The 16,727-nt window shown below is 52.0% G+C and overlaps 1 protein-coding gene across 5 annotated transcripts in view; it reads right to left on the bottom strand.

Moving 5' to 3' along the window:
* Positions 1-12,874, bottom strand: part of DNAJC11 (DnaJ heat shock protein family (Hsp40) member C11) — a 47,428-nt gene extending 34,554 nt beyond the window's left edge. For 3 of the 5 annotated variants that reach the window (XM_081085477.1, XM_081085478.1, XM_081085479.1), the window contains exon 1: positions 12,698-12,788. Coding sequence is in view for 4 of the 5 variants with exons in the window: in XM_081085478.1 (XP_080941604.1) it covers positions 12,698-12,769 (72 nt within the window). In the remaining variant the exon portion in view is untranslated. Of the gene's footprint in view, positions 1-12,697 lie in introns of all 5 variants that reach the window. The other 2 variants (XM_081085475.1, XM_081085476.1) reach the window with 2 other exon arrangements.
* Between the last annotated feature and the right edge of the window lie 3,853 nt (positions 12,875-16,727).

Raw genomic sequence — 16,727 nt, 5'->3', positions numbered from 1 at the left:
TCCGCTCACATCACTGCTAGAACTAATCACAGGGCCTCCTGCGACCACCCTACCGTGAGCTGGGCAAGCGAAGAACCAGTGGGGTTGGGTGGACACCCTGACAGCTACGAGGATGCCATCTCATCCAGCACAGAAGACCTACCAGAGCGAGTGAGCAACAACTTCATAGCTCAGACCACACCCACCCAAGGAACAGCAAAGCCACCAGGACTTTTGCTGCTGACGCCTCTAATTTCAAGCTCAAACTTCCAGGCGGCGTCTATATTGCTGCATTTCAGCAACAAAGTCCCCACAAACTATATTCAATTAGGTTTTGGGACGTTTGCCTAATTACCACAATTGAAGATTCGTTACTGTCCATATGTTCCACGACAATCAGACTGAAATAAGCTGCAGCAGCTAATAAAAACCTGTAATTTTTTTATGTGCTTGGTACGCACACAATTTAAAGGGGAAAAACAGACTTTGGGGCTGTGACAGCGAGCCTGGGCCCTGGAGCCGAGGAGCCGCTGCGTGAGGAGAAAGCGTGCGGAGGTGACCCGGCGTCACTGAGGGGGTCCGAGCGTCAATACGGAGACGAGGCCGCCACTCGCCAGGCACTAACGCGCACCCCTGGACACGTGTCCTCCTGCACTCCGTGAAGGGTCCCGCCCGGTCTGAAGCTTCTCGCAGAACCCTGCGTGCAGACGCAGCTCTGCCACCCCCCCCCGCCCCCCCCGCAGCTGCCCTGGTCCCCGCGGCTCCCGCCCGCACGCGGCTCCGGCCTGCACTGCGGCAGAACCCCCGGAGTCGGGCAGACCCCCCGGAGGCGGGCAGACCCCCGGAGGCAAGCAGACCCCCGGAGTTGGGCAGACCCCCGGAGGCGGCTCGCCTCTGCGCAGGCCATGTGGTCGGGCCGCTCACCCTGCCTGACCGCCTCTGTGGGAGCTTCCAAGCAGAACAGAAATTCAGGGGGGCTCACCCAGGTCTAGGGTGAAAATGCAGCTGCTTAACTGCCAAAAGCAAACACTACAAGAAACCCGAGGCAGCCGACACTGATTTACTCCCCAAGCGCCACTGTTGCTGCTCGGCTAAAGGTGGCCAGCAGTGACCTTCCCCTGCAACAGGGACACAAGGGAGACAGCCGCGTCTGGCCGACGGGGAGGCCAGCGCGGACGCGGACTCGGACGGAGGCTCCCCGGCCTGGCCTGGCCCATCTGGGCTCCAGCATAAAGGATGTATTTGAATTTGCTCTCTTCCTCTTGTAACTGACTTTAAACAATTTTTAAACAATTTTTAAAAGTGAAAATTTAGATGGTTCCACACTGATACGTGATGAACTCCTTCCAGTAAGTTCCTCTAGGATGACCTGTGGCCAGAATTGCAATGTGAACACAACGTATTCCACACGCAAAACACACCTGGACCAGGGGAGTGTGGCGTTGTTTGCCTACAAGGAGATTACAAACTGGGCGCGGACGTGTTTCCGCTAAAAACCCACACATGGTCCAGCTGGCATGGCTCAGTGGTTGAGCATTGACCTATGAACCAGAAGGCCACAGGTTTGATCCCCAACGTGAGGCCTGAAAGAGGCAGCTGATCAATGATTCTCTCTTATTATTGATGTTTCTACCTCTCCCCCTCTTCCTTCTTCTCTTAAAAAAAAAATACATACACACACTGAGTGGCCTGATTATTGTGACCACCTGACGTTTGTAGGCAAATTAGCTATAATTTTGCGCTGAAGTTGCTAGAGGGCCAGACCATTATAAATAGGGAAGCAGGTTGTTTACCGACGACAGTAGAAGTGATTTTTTTCTGAAGACATGGGTAAACAATGCAATTTAACAGCCTTTGAACGTGGGATACACACACACACACACACACACACACAGTGGCCAGATTATTATGACCACCCCATCAGTACTTCGTTGAACCACCTTTTTTTTGCCATCAATACTGTGGCGATTCTTCTTGGCACTGACTCCATTAGATATTGAAAGGTGATGCGAGGAATCTGACACCATGCCTGATGAATAGCACTGTCCGGTTCTGTGAGATTTGATGGTTGTGGAACCAGCTGCCTGATGGCTCTTTTAACTTCGTCCCACAAATGCTCAATTGGATTGAGATCTGGTGATTGTGGGGGCCACCTAAGCAAGGTAAAGTCCCCCTCATGTTCTTGAAACCACTCCGGCACAATACGAGCACCGTGGCATGGCACATTGTCTTGCTGGCAGAAGCCATCTCCATTGGGATACGCCATCAACATGATAGGATGAACTTGATCAGCAATGATACTTAGGTATGTTGTGCTATTCAGACGTTGTTCCACACGAATTAAAGGGCACAAATCATGCCAGGAAAACATGCCCCAAACCATAACACTGCCCCCACCAGCTTGAAGGGTTGTACTCATGCATGTGGGGTGCATGCTTTCATGCTGTTTCCACCAAATTCTCACTCTGACATCTGCATGATGCAACTGGAAACGTGATTCATCAGACCACATGACTTTTTTCCAATGCTCGACTGTCCAATCCTTGTGTTCCTGTGCGAATTGGAGACGTTTTATCTTGGTAACTGCAGACAGCAAAGGTGTTCGAACAGGCCTCGGCTTCCATATTCCATACGATGCAGTGTATGGCTAATTTGCTTGCAAATGTCAGGTGGTCATAATAATCGGGCCACTCAGAGTGTGTGTGTGTGTATCACAAAAAACCCACACACGATTAACTACAGAAATGCTAACGGTGGGGAAGTAAGTTCTGGGCAGTGAGAAGGCAAAGAAAACCTCCCAGAGGCGGTGGGATCTAATGGGGATGCAGAAGGTGGGTTTTGACTTGCTGAGGTACCCAATACAGGCGGGGTATTTCAGCAGGACAAATGCCCTAAAGAAAGGAATATAAGCTCTGGCCGGTTTGGCTCAGTGGATAGAGCATCGGCCTACGGACCAAGGGGTCCTGGGTTCCATTCCAGTCAAGAAGAGCACATGCCTTGCTTGCATGCTCCTCTCCGGCCCAGGCCCTGGTCAGGGCTCGTGCAGGAGGCAACCAATTGATGTGTTTCTCTCACATCAGTGTTTCTCTCTGTCTTTTCCTCTCTCTTCCATTCCCCCTAAGAAAATGAAAAAATATCCTTGGGTGAGGACTACAAAAAAAAAAAAGAAAGGAAGGAAGGAAGAGAGGGAGGGAGGGAGGGAGGGAGGGAGGGAGGAAGGAAATACTAGAAAGTAGATAGGAAGCAGGCAAGAAATTAATGCACCTGCTCACTGGTTCAGTAGACATCAGTAAGTGCCATGCGGTGCTGGGGTTAACAGTGAGCCTTTTGACTGTTGGGCCCCGTGGAGCTTCGTGGAAGAGGCAGAACATCACGAAGCTGGCAGAGCATCCAACACCTAAGGCAGTGATGGCGAACCTTTTGAGCTCGGCGTGTCAGCATTTTGAAAAACCCTAACTTAACTCTGGTGCCGTGTCACCTACAGAAATTTGTTGATATTTGCAACCATAGTAAAACAAAGACTTATATTTTTGATATTTATTTTATATATTTAAATGCCATTTAACAAAGAAAAATCAACCAAAAAAATGAGTTCGCGTGTCACCTCTGACATGCATGTCATAGGTTCTCCATCACTGACCTAAGGTGTAGGGCAGGGGTCCTCAAACTACGGCCCGCGGGCCACATGCAAATGCAAATACTGTATTTGTTCCCGTTTTGTTTTTTTACTTCAAAATAAGATATGTGCAGTGTGCGTAGGAATTTGTTCGTAGTTGTTTTTTTTTTTTTAACTATAGTCTGGCCCTCCAACGGTCTGAGGGACAGTGAACTGGCCCCCTGTTTAAAAAGTTTGAGGGCCCCTGGTGCAGGGGCTTTAAAAAGGGGCCAAGGGTAGACCCAGGCCCAATGAACCAACCACAGGGAGGCACACAGGTTTCTGGGTAGGAAAATAATATGATCAGGACACTTTGTTAATATGCATTTGGTACAGCTCACCTAAAATTGTCAAAAATCATAACCAGAGAGACGGAAGAGAACTACAGCAGAAATGCAGGGTGGAGGGTGTGCAGGCCGGGCGGCAGCCTGGACATCACAAAGGGAAAGAAGGGATGAGGGGCTGGAGGGAGGCTTTCTGACTGGGTGACCGTGGGACAGCCGAAGGGACTCAATATGACACGGAGAAGAGAGAGCAAAGGGCGTTCCAGCTTCTGGGTCCGACGCCTGGGTCTGGGAGGAACGGGCGGCAGTCAGGCCCGGAGAAGGGAATGTGACCAACAAGCACAGCGCCGAGGCAGATGGAGATGCTGCTGGGCCACAGCACAGCTGAAAGGGAGCCTCGCTGGGGGAGGGGGGCGTGTGTGCAGCACTGAACCCTGGGAAATTCTGAGGACAGAGGAGCCCCGTCCGGCAGGGTGACGAGGAGGAGTGAGGAGCACCGGGAGCTGACCAGGACTTAAGGTTGCCCATGATGTCACAAGCGCATCTGTACAGACTGACAGACTCCAAGCACTGACTGCTCCTCGTTCAGGACTAGTCATCAAGTCTCAGGCTGGCACTGGAACCCCCATTTTACAGATGAAATAGTGAGGACCAAAAAGATTAAATGACTTGTCTGCGATGCAGGAATTTACCTGACGATGAACCCCTGGCCCAGAAGCTGGCTAGAAATTACTAACGTGTAGCCTGGCTCAAAGCGAACTTTGGTTCATAAAACAGATCGCTTTTGGAGAGTGAAAGGCAACCTACAGAGAGGGATCAGATATTTACAAAACCTCTCAGACAAAAGAATCCAAATTATACAAAAGAACTCCAACAAATCGATAAAAGCATTCCTTATAACTGTATGCTCATGACAGCAATAGAAACGTACTGGCATTTACTTTCCAGAATAATGTGCCCATTACTATGTTAAGCACTCTTGCTTAATTCTCCCAACAGCCCTCTGACAGTAAAATTATTGTCTGGCTTTGACAGATAAAGAAACAGGCCCAAAGAAGTAACTTGCCCCAGACTACAAAGTCAAACTCACACCTGACTTCAAGGGCTTTGCTGTTTCAGTCATTGACTCCGTTCCCAGCTCCACGTGGAGGCCAGGGTCTTTGGCCTTTCCAGGGAATCACCCACACGGCTCACAGGCACCCAGCATGCGAGGCCCTGGGCTAGTGCTCCGGCTGCCCCACGCTGTGGTGAGTGTGACGGTGGGGTGGACACTGCATCTCACAGGCGCCCAGCAGGCGAGGCCCTGGGCTAGTGCTCCCGCTGCCCCACGCTGTGGTGAGTGTGAGGGTGGGGTGGACACTGCATCTCACAGACGCCCAGCAGGCGAGGCTCTGGGCTAGTGCTCCCGCTGCCCCACGCCGTGGTGAGTGTGAGGGTGGGGTGGACACTGCATCTCACAGGCGCCCAGCAGGCGAGGCCCTGGGCTAGTGCTCCCGCTGCCCCACGCCGTGGTGAGTGTGAGGGTGGGGTGGACACTGCATCTCAATGTTCTGGAAGCTGGCCTCCTGCAGCCGTTTTCAGGCTCTTCCCTTTGGACAGGTGGGCTTAAGAGATTACATCATGTGTAAGTCAGAAAAGCAAAACAGGAGGTTGATCAAACAATTCCAGGTTTCTACAACCAGGAATAACCTTTAAACCTTAATTCCACTTTGAAGGAAAAAAATTACACAATTTACAGAATGCATTAACCCTCAAAATGTAACGTAAGTTCAAAAAAGTACTAGGCTGCCCTGGCCGGTGTGGTCCGGTTGGTTGAGCATCATCCCACACACGGGAAGGATCACAGGTTCGGTTCTGGCCTGGTTAGGGCACGTACAGAGGCAACCGATCTATGTTTCTCTCTCCCTCCCTCCCCCTCGCTCTAAAAATCAATGAGCACGTCCTCGGGTGAGGATCAAAAACAACAAAAAAATTATTAGGCAACTAGTAATGACAGAACTCTAAGCACTAAAAAAGCGTGACCTTTAAGGGTGATGGGGCAGAGGGTGACCCGTCCACCAGTGCACGTCTCTGCTGACCATAGCATGTGAGCACGGATGGGCCAAAACCACAGAAATTCTGATTCCTGATCAGAGGTCATTCCAAGAGCCTAGGAAATATTTTCCTGCCACTGTACGATTTTGTTTTCATTTCTCTTCCTGGGCACGCCCATCTGTGTATCTGGTGCCCTTGAGACACAACAGTTAAAAAAAAAAAGGCCAATGTCTTAGAGAAATGAGCTCAAGTTCCTTTCTGGGTCAAAATTAATGGTTTGGATCCTATCTCCACATCCAGAGCCTGGCTGATTTTTCCCTAAGAGCCTGACCTTATACGTTCTCTCGTCCGTGTCCATCTGTTATACCCTGCCCACTCGTGCAGACTCCTTGTGGTTGATGTCTGTTGGCATTTTAATGCTGAGGAATGTTCTGGCTCCTGCAAGCCAGCGAGGGAACACTGTGCACTGAGCGCGTGCAGGCCCAGATCCAAACAGGATCCTCTCGTCTCGAAGGAGGTGTCACTTCAACCACGTGCTTCTTCAGGGGAGTGGGCCTGTATGACGGGGCCGGACAGTGGTAACACAGCACTATTCCCAGGGCTCTTTTATTTTGTGTGTGTGGCCCTTTTAAACATTTATCCGATTTTATTTACTTATCTCTAAGTTGTTTTAAATCCTTTCTTGAACAAGGCAGGACATCAATAAAACACATAAGTAAAATGAAAAGAAAAGTTTAATAAAAAAGTAAACACTAAATTCCATAGCTGCACAAAACGTGCTGCTGGTATGCCCCATATTTCCTGAACCATTGTTTTATCACTGAATGCGTGGCAAACAGAGAAGCTTTCAATTGAATTCTCTTTAAGAAAGCAAAAGGTGAAAAAAAAGAAATAAAGGTATTTGGGTAGATAATGCAGAACCAGAGCATTAAACTTTCAAGAGGCAATTGTTTGAAACGCCCAAAGCAGCAAAGTAATAACTAGCTATGGTTCATTAAAGAAAACACACTTTTAAATTTAACCCCACGATGTTTGCTGATCACATTATGCGATGTCAGCGGAACGAGCTGGGTCTCCTACCAGTTCCCTCCCACCTCGAGCAGGACCACCAGACGCCCTTCGGACGGGGCCTGGCCCTCCTCCCCGCCCGCCCTGTCAGAGCTGATAGCGCCCGCAGCTGTATCTTCGGGTCCCACGCTGCCTGTTAGGACTATGCCTGCACCCTACTCCCAGGCTCAGCCCAGCCTCTGGGAACCCTCCCCGCACCCTCCAAGTCAAACTCATGACCCTGCAGGAAGCAGAGTTCAGAGAGATAACTGTCTTTCGAAGAAAAAACAGAACAAAACTGGTACTTTGAACACAAAGAGCAAAGAAAGCTTTGGGAGGTCATAGCCTACTGCTCTCCCTAAGTGCTGGCACAAGGTGTTTTTTTTGTTTTTTTTTTTAAATATATTTTATTGATTTTTTACAGAGAGGAAGGGAGAGAGACAGAGAGTTAGAAACATCGATGAGAGAGAAACATCCATCAGCTGCCTCCTGCACATCTCCCACTGGGGATGTGCCCGCAACCCAGGTACATGCCCTTGACTGGAATCGAACCTGGGACCCTTCAGTCCGCAGGCCGACGCTCTATCCACTGAGCCAAACCGGTTTCGGCGTTTGGCTCAACGCCGAACAAGGTTTTTTATTAGTACAACCGACAGGCAGCAAATTTAGCCAGGACAACTTACCCTGCATGATGTTGCAGAAGTGAAGGGACCAGGTTTGCTAAAGTAATTGTGGTGATAGAAATGTATTAGCCTCAGAAGCTACTGAGGTGGTTCATTCTATCCTAGTACAGTGTTTAAAAAAAAAAATTTAGCCAGGACAAAGCATACCACCACTTTCTAGGCAAATGCGCGCCTTTCTAAAATCAGCGGAATCTGATGCTTATCAAACTTCAAAAACTAACAGTAAGTATCATCTGAGTATCCGCTCCCGTCAGGCATTTTGTGCACATCCTTACTCCACTGCAATACTCCCAACATCCGACATCCCGGGCACAGTCAGCGCTCATGAATACTTTATTAGACGGTAACTAACACTTCAATGTCAAAGAACAGGAAAAAGGTTAACCTCCGAGCCTAGAGGCAGAAACTCCCAGATCAGTAAAGGCGGATGCCCGCCGGCCTCGCTGCAGAGCCCCGGACACTCGCAATAGCTCATGGACGGCCGTGTCATTAAATGGAAGCTTTGTGAGGACTTGTTCAAGGTCACCCAAGTGTGGACTACAACTCCTGCTCCTAAGGACCCTGCTCCTCGGCCTCTTCTTTTTTTTTTTTTTTTTTTAACCCTCACCCAAGGATATTTTCCCATCGATTTTTAGAGTGGAAGAAAGAGGGAAAGACAGAGAGAAACACATCGATTGGTTGCCTCCTGCACACCCGGAATCAAACCCGGGACCCTTCGGTCCACAGGCCAACACTCGATCCACTGAGCCAAACCGCTAGGGCTCCCCAGCCTCTTTACTGCACGACACCTTAGGAATGTGATCATCTGCGTGTCAGGTGTTTGGACCACCAGGGCTTGCTTACCACTGCCTGCCCAATGCAGCTCATCAGGCTCGTGGCTATAAATGTGGAGCTTCCGAACGTAATGTAGATGGGAAACGCCCTAAAAGAATGGCCTTCGCAGACCCATCTTTAAATGGCTCATGAAGACCCATCGTGAGGTTAGATAAGCCGTGAATGAAGGAACACACAGCACCTCACTGCTTTAGAGGGACCTGCGTGTGCACAGGACTCAGCCGACCCCTTTGTACTCAATTTCTGCAGATGGCCCACCCATGCTGGCTGGGGGCGTGGGTTACTGTGAGAAATGGCTTTCCTCCCATCTGCAACCCAAGCTCAAATGGTTAGCCCCACTCTCTGCTGTGGGCTGAACTTGAGCATCCCAGACAACCACCAACCATGGGAAGAACAATGTATCTATCAGGGAAGGAAGGAACATGCAGGAACTTTGGGAAAATGTTTTATTGGTAGGTCATGATTCTAGTTTCATCACTGTTGTGGAAGGATGAAGATCCCAGAATGCTGATCTCAAGAAAGAAAACCTTTTTAAGTTTATTTAACTGTGTTTTTATTGTTTGTTTAAAACTCGAAAAGGGATTGGCTCCTTTAAAGCTCACTTGCCTGGGACCAAGATCTTAAAACTGGATATAAATACTGCTGAATGATGTGTAAAAATGAAACTCTTCCAAAGGCAATTCAACATTGATAAGTAGAAATTATCCATTATTTAGAAATAAATTAGGTTTAAAATGTATCAATTAAAATGTCTAAAAAACGTACAAAGATCAAAGTAATTTTACTCTGATTTATTGTTCAGGAACCCTCTCTCCAAATAAATTTTGGAAAATTCTCAGAAATCCCAGATGAGTTAGCTCTTAGGCACCGTGATGCCTCTGACCGGGCCTGTGTGCCCAGGTAATGAGAAATGACTCCTTCCCCTCAGCGTGCGGCAGGCAATGGCCACTCTGTAAACAAGAAATCCAGACCACGGAGAAAGGGATTCATTCGAGATCGCCTACGTCTTGTTCATGGCAGAAGCTGGTGGTCCCGACTAGCTGCCGGCTTCACTCTCTGGACCATAATTGAGGGGATATTCTAAAGTTTAAAACCTGGGGTGAGTTGTTTTTTTTTTTTTTTTTTTTTTTAAGGGAAACTTTTTCTTTAAAATATGTTTTTACTGATTTCTAGAGAGGAAGGGAGAGGGACAGAGATAGAAATATCCATGAGAGAAACAGCATCGCTCGGCTGCCTCTTGCATGCCCCTACCGGGGATCAAGCCTGCAATCCAGACATGTGCCCTGACTGGGAATTGAACCAGTGATCTCTTGGTTCCTGGGTTGATGCTCAACCACTGAGCCACATCGGCCAGTTTCTTCTTCCTTTAAAAAATTGGTTTTCATTCATTGATTTTAGAGAGAGGAAGGGAGAGAGGAGAGAGGGGGAGAGAGAGAGATAGAAACACTGACCTGTTGTTCCACTTATCCATGCATTCTTTGGGTGTCTCTTGTATGTGCGCTGACAGGGGATCAAACCTGCAACCTCAACATACAGAGATGATGCTCCAACCAATGAGCAACCTGGCCAGGCTGAAGGAAGACTCTTAAGCTATTTTTGAAATTTCTAATGACTCCAATTGTAACTATGTATTCGGATTCTAATTTTTACATATTTATTTATTTACCTATTTATTCTTTCCAATTTTTAGATTTTTAACTAGAATTCCCAGGCTGCTTCCATTTGAGACTCCCAGGGAAGTCTCTGAACTTCCTGAGCACTGCGTGAACGTACTGAGATGTCCTGGTGGGAAGAGGACCTCACCTCCTACAGTTACACTGATGTGGCATCAAAAACTAGAGGCAAACAAAACAGATGTTTTCCACTTCCAAGCACACATGTAAGAAATAAGATTACTTCTATTTTTTCTCTAACTCTCCAACTAAATGTTGTTTTCACTTCAGGTTGCCTCTGATTTCACAAAAAGGTCCTAGTAAATGTCAAGTCCAGAGAACACCCTTCAGAGCGTATCCTACAGAATCAGGAGATAAAGTCGGCACAGCACACCTTTTACCTGGAGTTTGTTGGCAAAGGCCACACAAAATGACACAAGCAAGAGGACATGTTTCACAGGGATTCCACTTGTAAGTATGGGAAGTGCCTTCACTCATTGGTAGTAGTGAAATTTTTGGGGGGGGATTTTATATTATTTTTGTTAATCCTCACTCGAGGATATTTTTCCATTGATTTTTAGAGAGGGGGGGGGGGGGAGACAGAGATAGAAACATCAACGTGAAAGAGACACATCGATTGGTTGCCTCCAGGGCTAGGGATGAGCCTGCAACTGAGGTACATGCCCTTGACAGGCATTGAACCCGGGACCCTTCAGTCTCAGGACCATGCTCTACCCACTGAGCCACACCTGCCAGGGTGGTGGTAGTAAAACTTTTTAAAAGAAGTATTTCTTTGGCTCCCACCCATGAGTCCAGGAGCAATGACAGGTCCTCAGATCCCAGCAGTTTCAAGATATACTTTTGACAAATGTTTGCCTAGGAGTCTTGCTACGCCTGTCCTTACAGCTCTTGGCTTATGTGCAGCTAGAATTCTGTAAGTCTGGCAAACGGGTCAGTGGCGGCCAAATGACTGATAACCCAGACTAACTACAAAGGGATGATAAGAAAGGCTGACTTCAGAGAAGCTAGTTTCATTATCTGCTTTGCCTCTAAGAAGTGCAGCAAGCTTCAAGAATAACTAGCCAGATCGCCCCACTAAACGGGAAAGAGCCCAGTCCTTGTGGCTCAGTGGGTTGGAGGGTCGTCCTGGACACTGAAAGGTCGTGGGTTCGATTCCTGGTCAGGCCACCTGCCCAGGTTACGGTTTGGTCCCGGGTTGGAGCCAATAAGAGAGACAGCGGACGTTTCGCTCTCACATCAATGTCTCTCTTTCAAATCAATGAACATGTCCTCAGGTGAGGATTGGGGGGGGGGGGAAGAGGGGGGTAAAGAAACCAAAGGCCAAAGCGATTTACCCAAAGCCTCGCTGTTGCTGCGTTACAAGTAGCTAACGTCGGAGGGATTTTCCCGAGAACACAGTCCCGGAGCCAGCAGCTGTGGTCTGAGGCCCGGGGAGCGAGGGGGACAACCCAGGGCTGACCCCAGGCGCCCGCACCTCCCAGGGGGGGCGTGTGCCCGCGGGCCAGGGACCTCCTCTCTCGGCCGAGAGCCGGGAACCTCCGACACCCACCTCCAGGGCCCACGCGAGAACGAAGGGCGTGCTGGGCTCGCCCCGCAGGGTGGCCCCGCACAGAGTGGGCACGGGGGGCACGCGAGCTGCTGGGCACCGCGCAGGCCAGCTCTGCCCTGGAAGCCCGACCTGACCTGCCAGCTCCGACCCCGCGCCGCCCCGAGCTGGGAGGGGGGTCCTCGCGGCGCCGGGAAGCCCGGGCCCGGCCGCTTGGAGGCGGGCGCCCCACCTGCTGACCTGACCTTGGAAGCCGCCCTGCCCTTCGCGCGGGCCTCGGCGGCACCAGGCAGCAAGGACGCGCACTGGGCCCCGCCACGTGCCCGACGCGCACGCCGAGGCCGCGCGTGGGGCTCCGCTTCCGTCCCGGCCACGGAGCGGCCTCCTCACCTGCAGCCTCCGACGTGAGGCTGCGGGTCCCGGAGGCTCTTCCTCCAGCCTCTGGGGAGAGGAGCGCGGCAGGCGCCGGCCGCGGAGCCTGGGTCACTCCAGGGGCCCACGGACCCCTGCGAGGCCGCCTGGTGGCTTTGACCTTGGTCCCCAAGCCTCTGTGTCCCCTCCTGCCGGCCGGGGGCGAGGACACGACACGGCCCCGCCACCGGGGCGGGGGTGTGAGGCGCGCGCGGCCCCGGGTCCTGGGGGACGGGGACTCCCCCTGCGTCTCCACCCCGGGAGCCCGGTGCCCTCCCGCGGGGGCGGGGACCCCGGCGGCGCCTGGACAGCGCACGGGGCGCCTTGGCCGCGGAGAGCAGGGCACAGGCCGCCGGGACGCCCCCTCGCGAGGGCCCGGGCGGTGGGGGCCGTCCGGTCGGCCGGCGGTCGCGCACGTCAGACGGGGTCACGCGGCCTCCTCGCCGGCCCCGGCCTCCCGCGGCGGGAACGGGGACACTCGCCGCCAGCCCGGCCCTCCCGGACGGCCGGGCCCGGCCTCAGCCCTGCCGGCATCCCGCCGCAGGCCTCACCTCCCTGCGCACGTTCAGCAACGAGTAATAGTCTTCATTGTCCAGCTCCTCCTCGCTCAAGGCCGTCGCCATCTTCGCAACCTTTCACCCCGCCAAACCGGCAGGCCGTGCTCAAGAGGGACCGGCGGCCGGCGGCGCGCACGGCGCGAGCGGCCCGGCGGCGCCACAGCGGCCCCTGGCGGCCCGGAGGCGCGTCGCCCGCCGCCCGCGCCGGAGAGCAAGCAGCGCGCCTGCGCCCTGCGCCCCCGCGCGGCCGAGGGCGGGAGCGGCGCCCGGGGCCCCTCCACGTGCTGCCCGTGCACCTAGAGCCCAGCCGGGCCTCCCCAGGTCTGTGCGCGGACTGACGGGAAAGGGAGGCTCTGCAGTCACAGTGGGTGGCGGTCGCCCTCTGGGCGCCGCGGAGGCAGGCCCCTGCAACACCTCCCTGTCTCCCTGACCGGCCCCCAGCGCGGGGCGCACCCCGCTTCCCAAATAGCCCCACCGGGGCGCACCCGCTTGCCGACTTGTCTTTGCACAGGAAACCTCCCAGTGGGATTTGTTCTGCCACCATTTCCCTGGACCCTCCAGAACCTGGATCAGAGGGTGGGCCTCCTCATTTCCATTTCCCATTATTGCCCTATAGTTAGGAGCGTCGGGCCAGTTTTCCGCTGTTTAAATGAAGAGGCAGGACCCATCTGGTTCCTGGTCTAATTGTCTTTGGCAGGTGTGCGCACCTTCAGCCCCCGCCCAGAGCCGCTCTCCTGTAAATTTCTACCTATCATTTGGCGGTGGAGTCTAATTGATTTCAACCCGGTGCCTGCTGTTTGGCGTATTATTAAAGATGCCTTGGTTACAATCGCCTCAATAATGTAAATGTCTTCGAAAGGATGCAGTTATCAGGAGACGGTGGGCCCCGGGACTCCCGCGCTCCGGCCACCTCTGTGCCCTGGCCCAGCCTCCATGGGTTCTCTGGGACGTTGGTGGTGCCTTAACTAGCCAGAGGTGTAGGCCATCCTCCCTGCCCTTCCCAAGCAGGCCTCCTGGGAGCCCCGAACACCTGCCGGTGGTGGATTTGAGACGTTGATTTCCTTCTCTTCTAATTTCTGGCCAGATGTGTGCCAGCTGGGGCTCTGCACCCCCTTCCCCGTTGCCCCACCTCTGAGGCTCTCTCTGGCGGCGTCTCTAGCAGGAGACGCTGAGGTGCCCTGAGCTGGGTTATTCCGGAGCGTTGAGCCCGGGTGCGGCGGCCCATCGGCCGGGTGTCAGCGAAGAGCTATTTCTTTGGCTGTGCGAGGCTTCCGCACAATAGCTTTTCACAGATACTCACGTTCCATCCGCTATCCCAGCAATTTTTTTTTTTTATGGTCTTTCCTTTTTTCTCCTTTGAAGAGAGAGCAGTGATTAGGCTCAACGGCAGGCTGTCATGTGCTGGTCCTTAAGAATTTCTTACAGGGAGGCTGGGGAGAGAAATGACTATGCGGAGACCTTCCTTTTTTCCCCCCGTTCGGTTTGTAGACATTAATTGGGCCACACGCTCGGCTGGGGAGAGGAGTCCTCTGCCCTCCTTCCTCTGCTTCGGCAAACGCGCCTCCAGGATCCGTAGAAGCGGGACGGAGCATGTGTTTCCGGACGCCAGGGCTGCGCGCCTGTGACGGGGGATGGCCTGCTGGTCGTCCCCACCCAGACAGAATGAACAGTGGCCCCGGGAGGCTCTGCCTCTGCCCTCTCTGGGGCCCACGCTATGTGGTTCCGTGGCTCTTGGAGGGCGGTCGTGTCAAATGGAAAATAAGCTTAGACCCATCACAGGCCCGAGGACACTTACCGCGGAGGTCGGCTCTTTTGGTTTCTTCCCTCCAGAATCTTACCCTGTGACGGGGAAAGCGAACGGAAGTCAGGAGCAGGGCACGTTAGCAAGTTAACACACAGCCGACAAGCTACTCGGGCCGGAGCGGCTGACAAAACGCACCACCTCAAATCACAGCCTTGCACCTTTGTCTGCTTCTCGTTGGGCAAAGCCAGAGAGCACGTTGTAACTTACCTGTAAAGCAAAGCCTAATATACTTATGTAATATATTTATAATTTTGTAATATATATATATATATATTTTATTGATTTCAGAGACAGGAAGGGAGAGGGTGAGAGAGAAAGAAACATCCATGATGAGAGAGAATCATCATGGGTCGGCTGCCTCCTGCAGGCCCCACACTGGGTGTCGAGCCCACAACCCAGGCATGTGCCCTTGACCGGAATCAAACCCGGGACCCTTCAGTCTGTAGGCCGATGCTCTAAAAAAGACATGAGTATTTTATCTTACAAAAGTATAGGGAGTAAAAAAAAAAAAGGTATTTGGAGTCCCAGGAGGAGGGAATTGAGTTAAAGTCTAGACCAGGGGTCCTCAAACTACGGCCCGCGGGCCACATGCAAATACAAATATTGTATTTGTTCCCGTTTTGTTTTTTTCAAAATAAGATATGTGCAGTGTGCATAGGAATTTGTTCATAGTTTTGTTTTTTTTTTTAAACTATAGTCTGGCCCTCCAATGGTCTGAGGGACAGTGAACTGGCCCCCTGTTTAAAAAGTTTGGGGACCCCTGGTCTAGATGTTCTCCCTGGCCAGTGTCACTCAGTGGTTAGAGCAGGGGTGGGCAAACTTTTTGACTCGACGGCCACAATGGGTTCTTAAACTGGACCGGAGGGCCGGAACAAAAGCATGGATGGAGTGTTTGTGTGAACTAATATAAATTCAAAGTAAACATCATTACATAAAAGGGTACGGTCTTTTTTTTTTTTTAGTTTTATTCATTTCAAACGGGCAGGATCCAGCCCGCGGGCCGTAGTTTGCCCACGGCTGGGTTAGAGCGTCACCCTACACACCCTCTAGAGCAGTGGTTCTCAACCTTCCTAACGCCGCGACCCTTTAATACAGCTCCTCACGTTGTGGTGACCCCCAACCATAAAATTATTTTTTGTTGCTGCTTCATAACTGTAATTTTTCTACTGTTATGAATCGTCATGTAAATATCTGATACGCAGGATATATTTTCATTGTTACAAATTGAACATAATTAAAGCAAAGTGATTAATCACAGAAACAATATGTAATTATATATGTGTTTTCCGATGGCCTTAGGCGACCCCTGTGAAAGGGTCGTTTGACCCTCAAAGCGTCGCGACCCACAGGTTGAGAACCACTGCTCTAGAGCATCTCAGGTTTGGTTCCTGGTCAGGGGCACACACTGGGGTTGCAGGTTGGATCCCCAGCTCCTTTTGGGGCACAGGTAGGGAGCAACCAATCAATGTATTTCTCTCTCTCTCTCTCTCTCTCTCTCTCTCTCCCTTCTCTCCCACCTCCCTTCCACTCTTTCTGAAAAATCAATGGGAACATACCCTTGGGTGAGGATTAACAAAACAAAAAATAATAAAGTGAAACTGGTGTAGAGTTTCAGCTTCGGAAGGTGGAAAGGACGCTGAAGATCGGTGCACAACAGCGCGCCTCACGCTGCTGAGCCGCACCCTTAGAAATGGTCATGATGCGAGTGTTTCTGTTCTGTGCATTTTATCACGATTAAAGAATAAGACAAAAATTACGTTTGGAGTCAAGACTTGCTCGTCTCGACTTCGTGTGGCTTCGGAGTCCCGAGACGTTTTCCTGACCTCACGGTCCCCCAGCAGGCCGAGCGACAAGCAGCAATGCTGCCTGGGCCACACCTGGCAGACCCGGGGCAGGGCCCGCAGCTGGCACGCCCGCCTGTGGCGGCCCTCGCGGAGGCACGGCCCGCGGGAGGCGGCGGCCGGGCTGCTTCTGCAGGAAAAGCCGAGGACACTGCGAGAGGCCAGAGCCGGGCCGGCCCCAGCGCGGTGAACACGCGGTGCCCACGCGTCCTGTGTGGGACCGACCGCCGCCCAGCAGACGTGACAACAAGCATGTCTCAGGCATCGCCCCAACCCCCTGGGGGACAACATCGCTCTGTTTGAGAACCTGGGGCTAGACGTGACGACACTGTTCGCAAACCCCACGGTTTAGTATGTGTTTATTGACTTCAGAGGAAGG

This window comes from Myotis nattereri, assembly GCF_964212035.1.
Source record: "Myotis nattereri genome assembly, chromosome: 3".
NCBI classification, from domain to species: Eukaryota; Metazoa; Chordata; class Mammalia; order Chiroptera; family Vespertilionidae; genus Myotis; species Myotis nattereri.
Note: the sequence above shows the minus strand (reverse complement) of the source record. Positions and strands in the feature narration are given on the sequence as shown.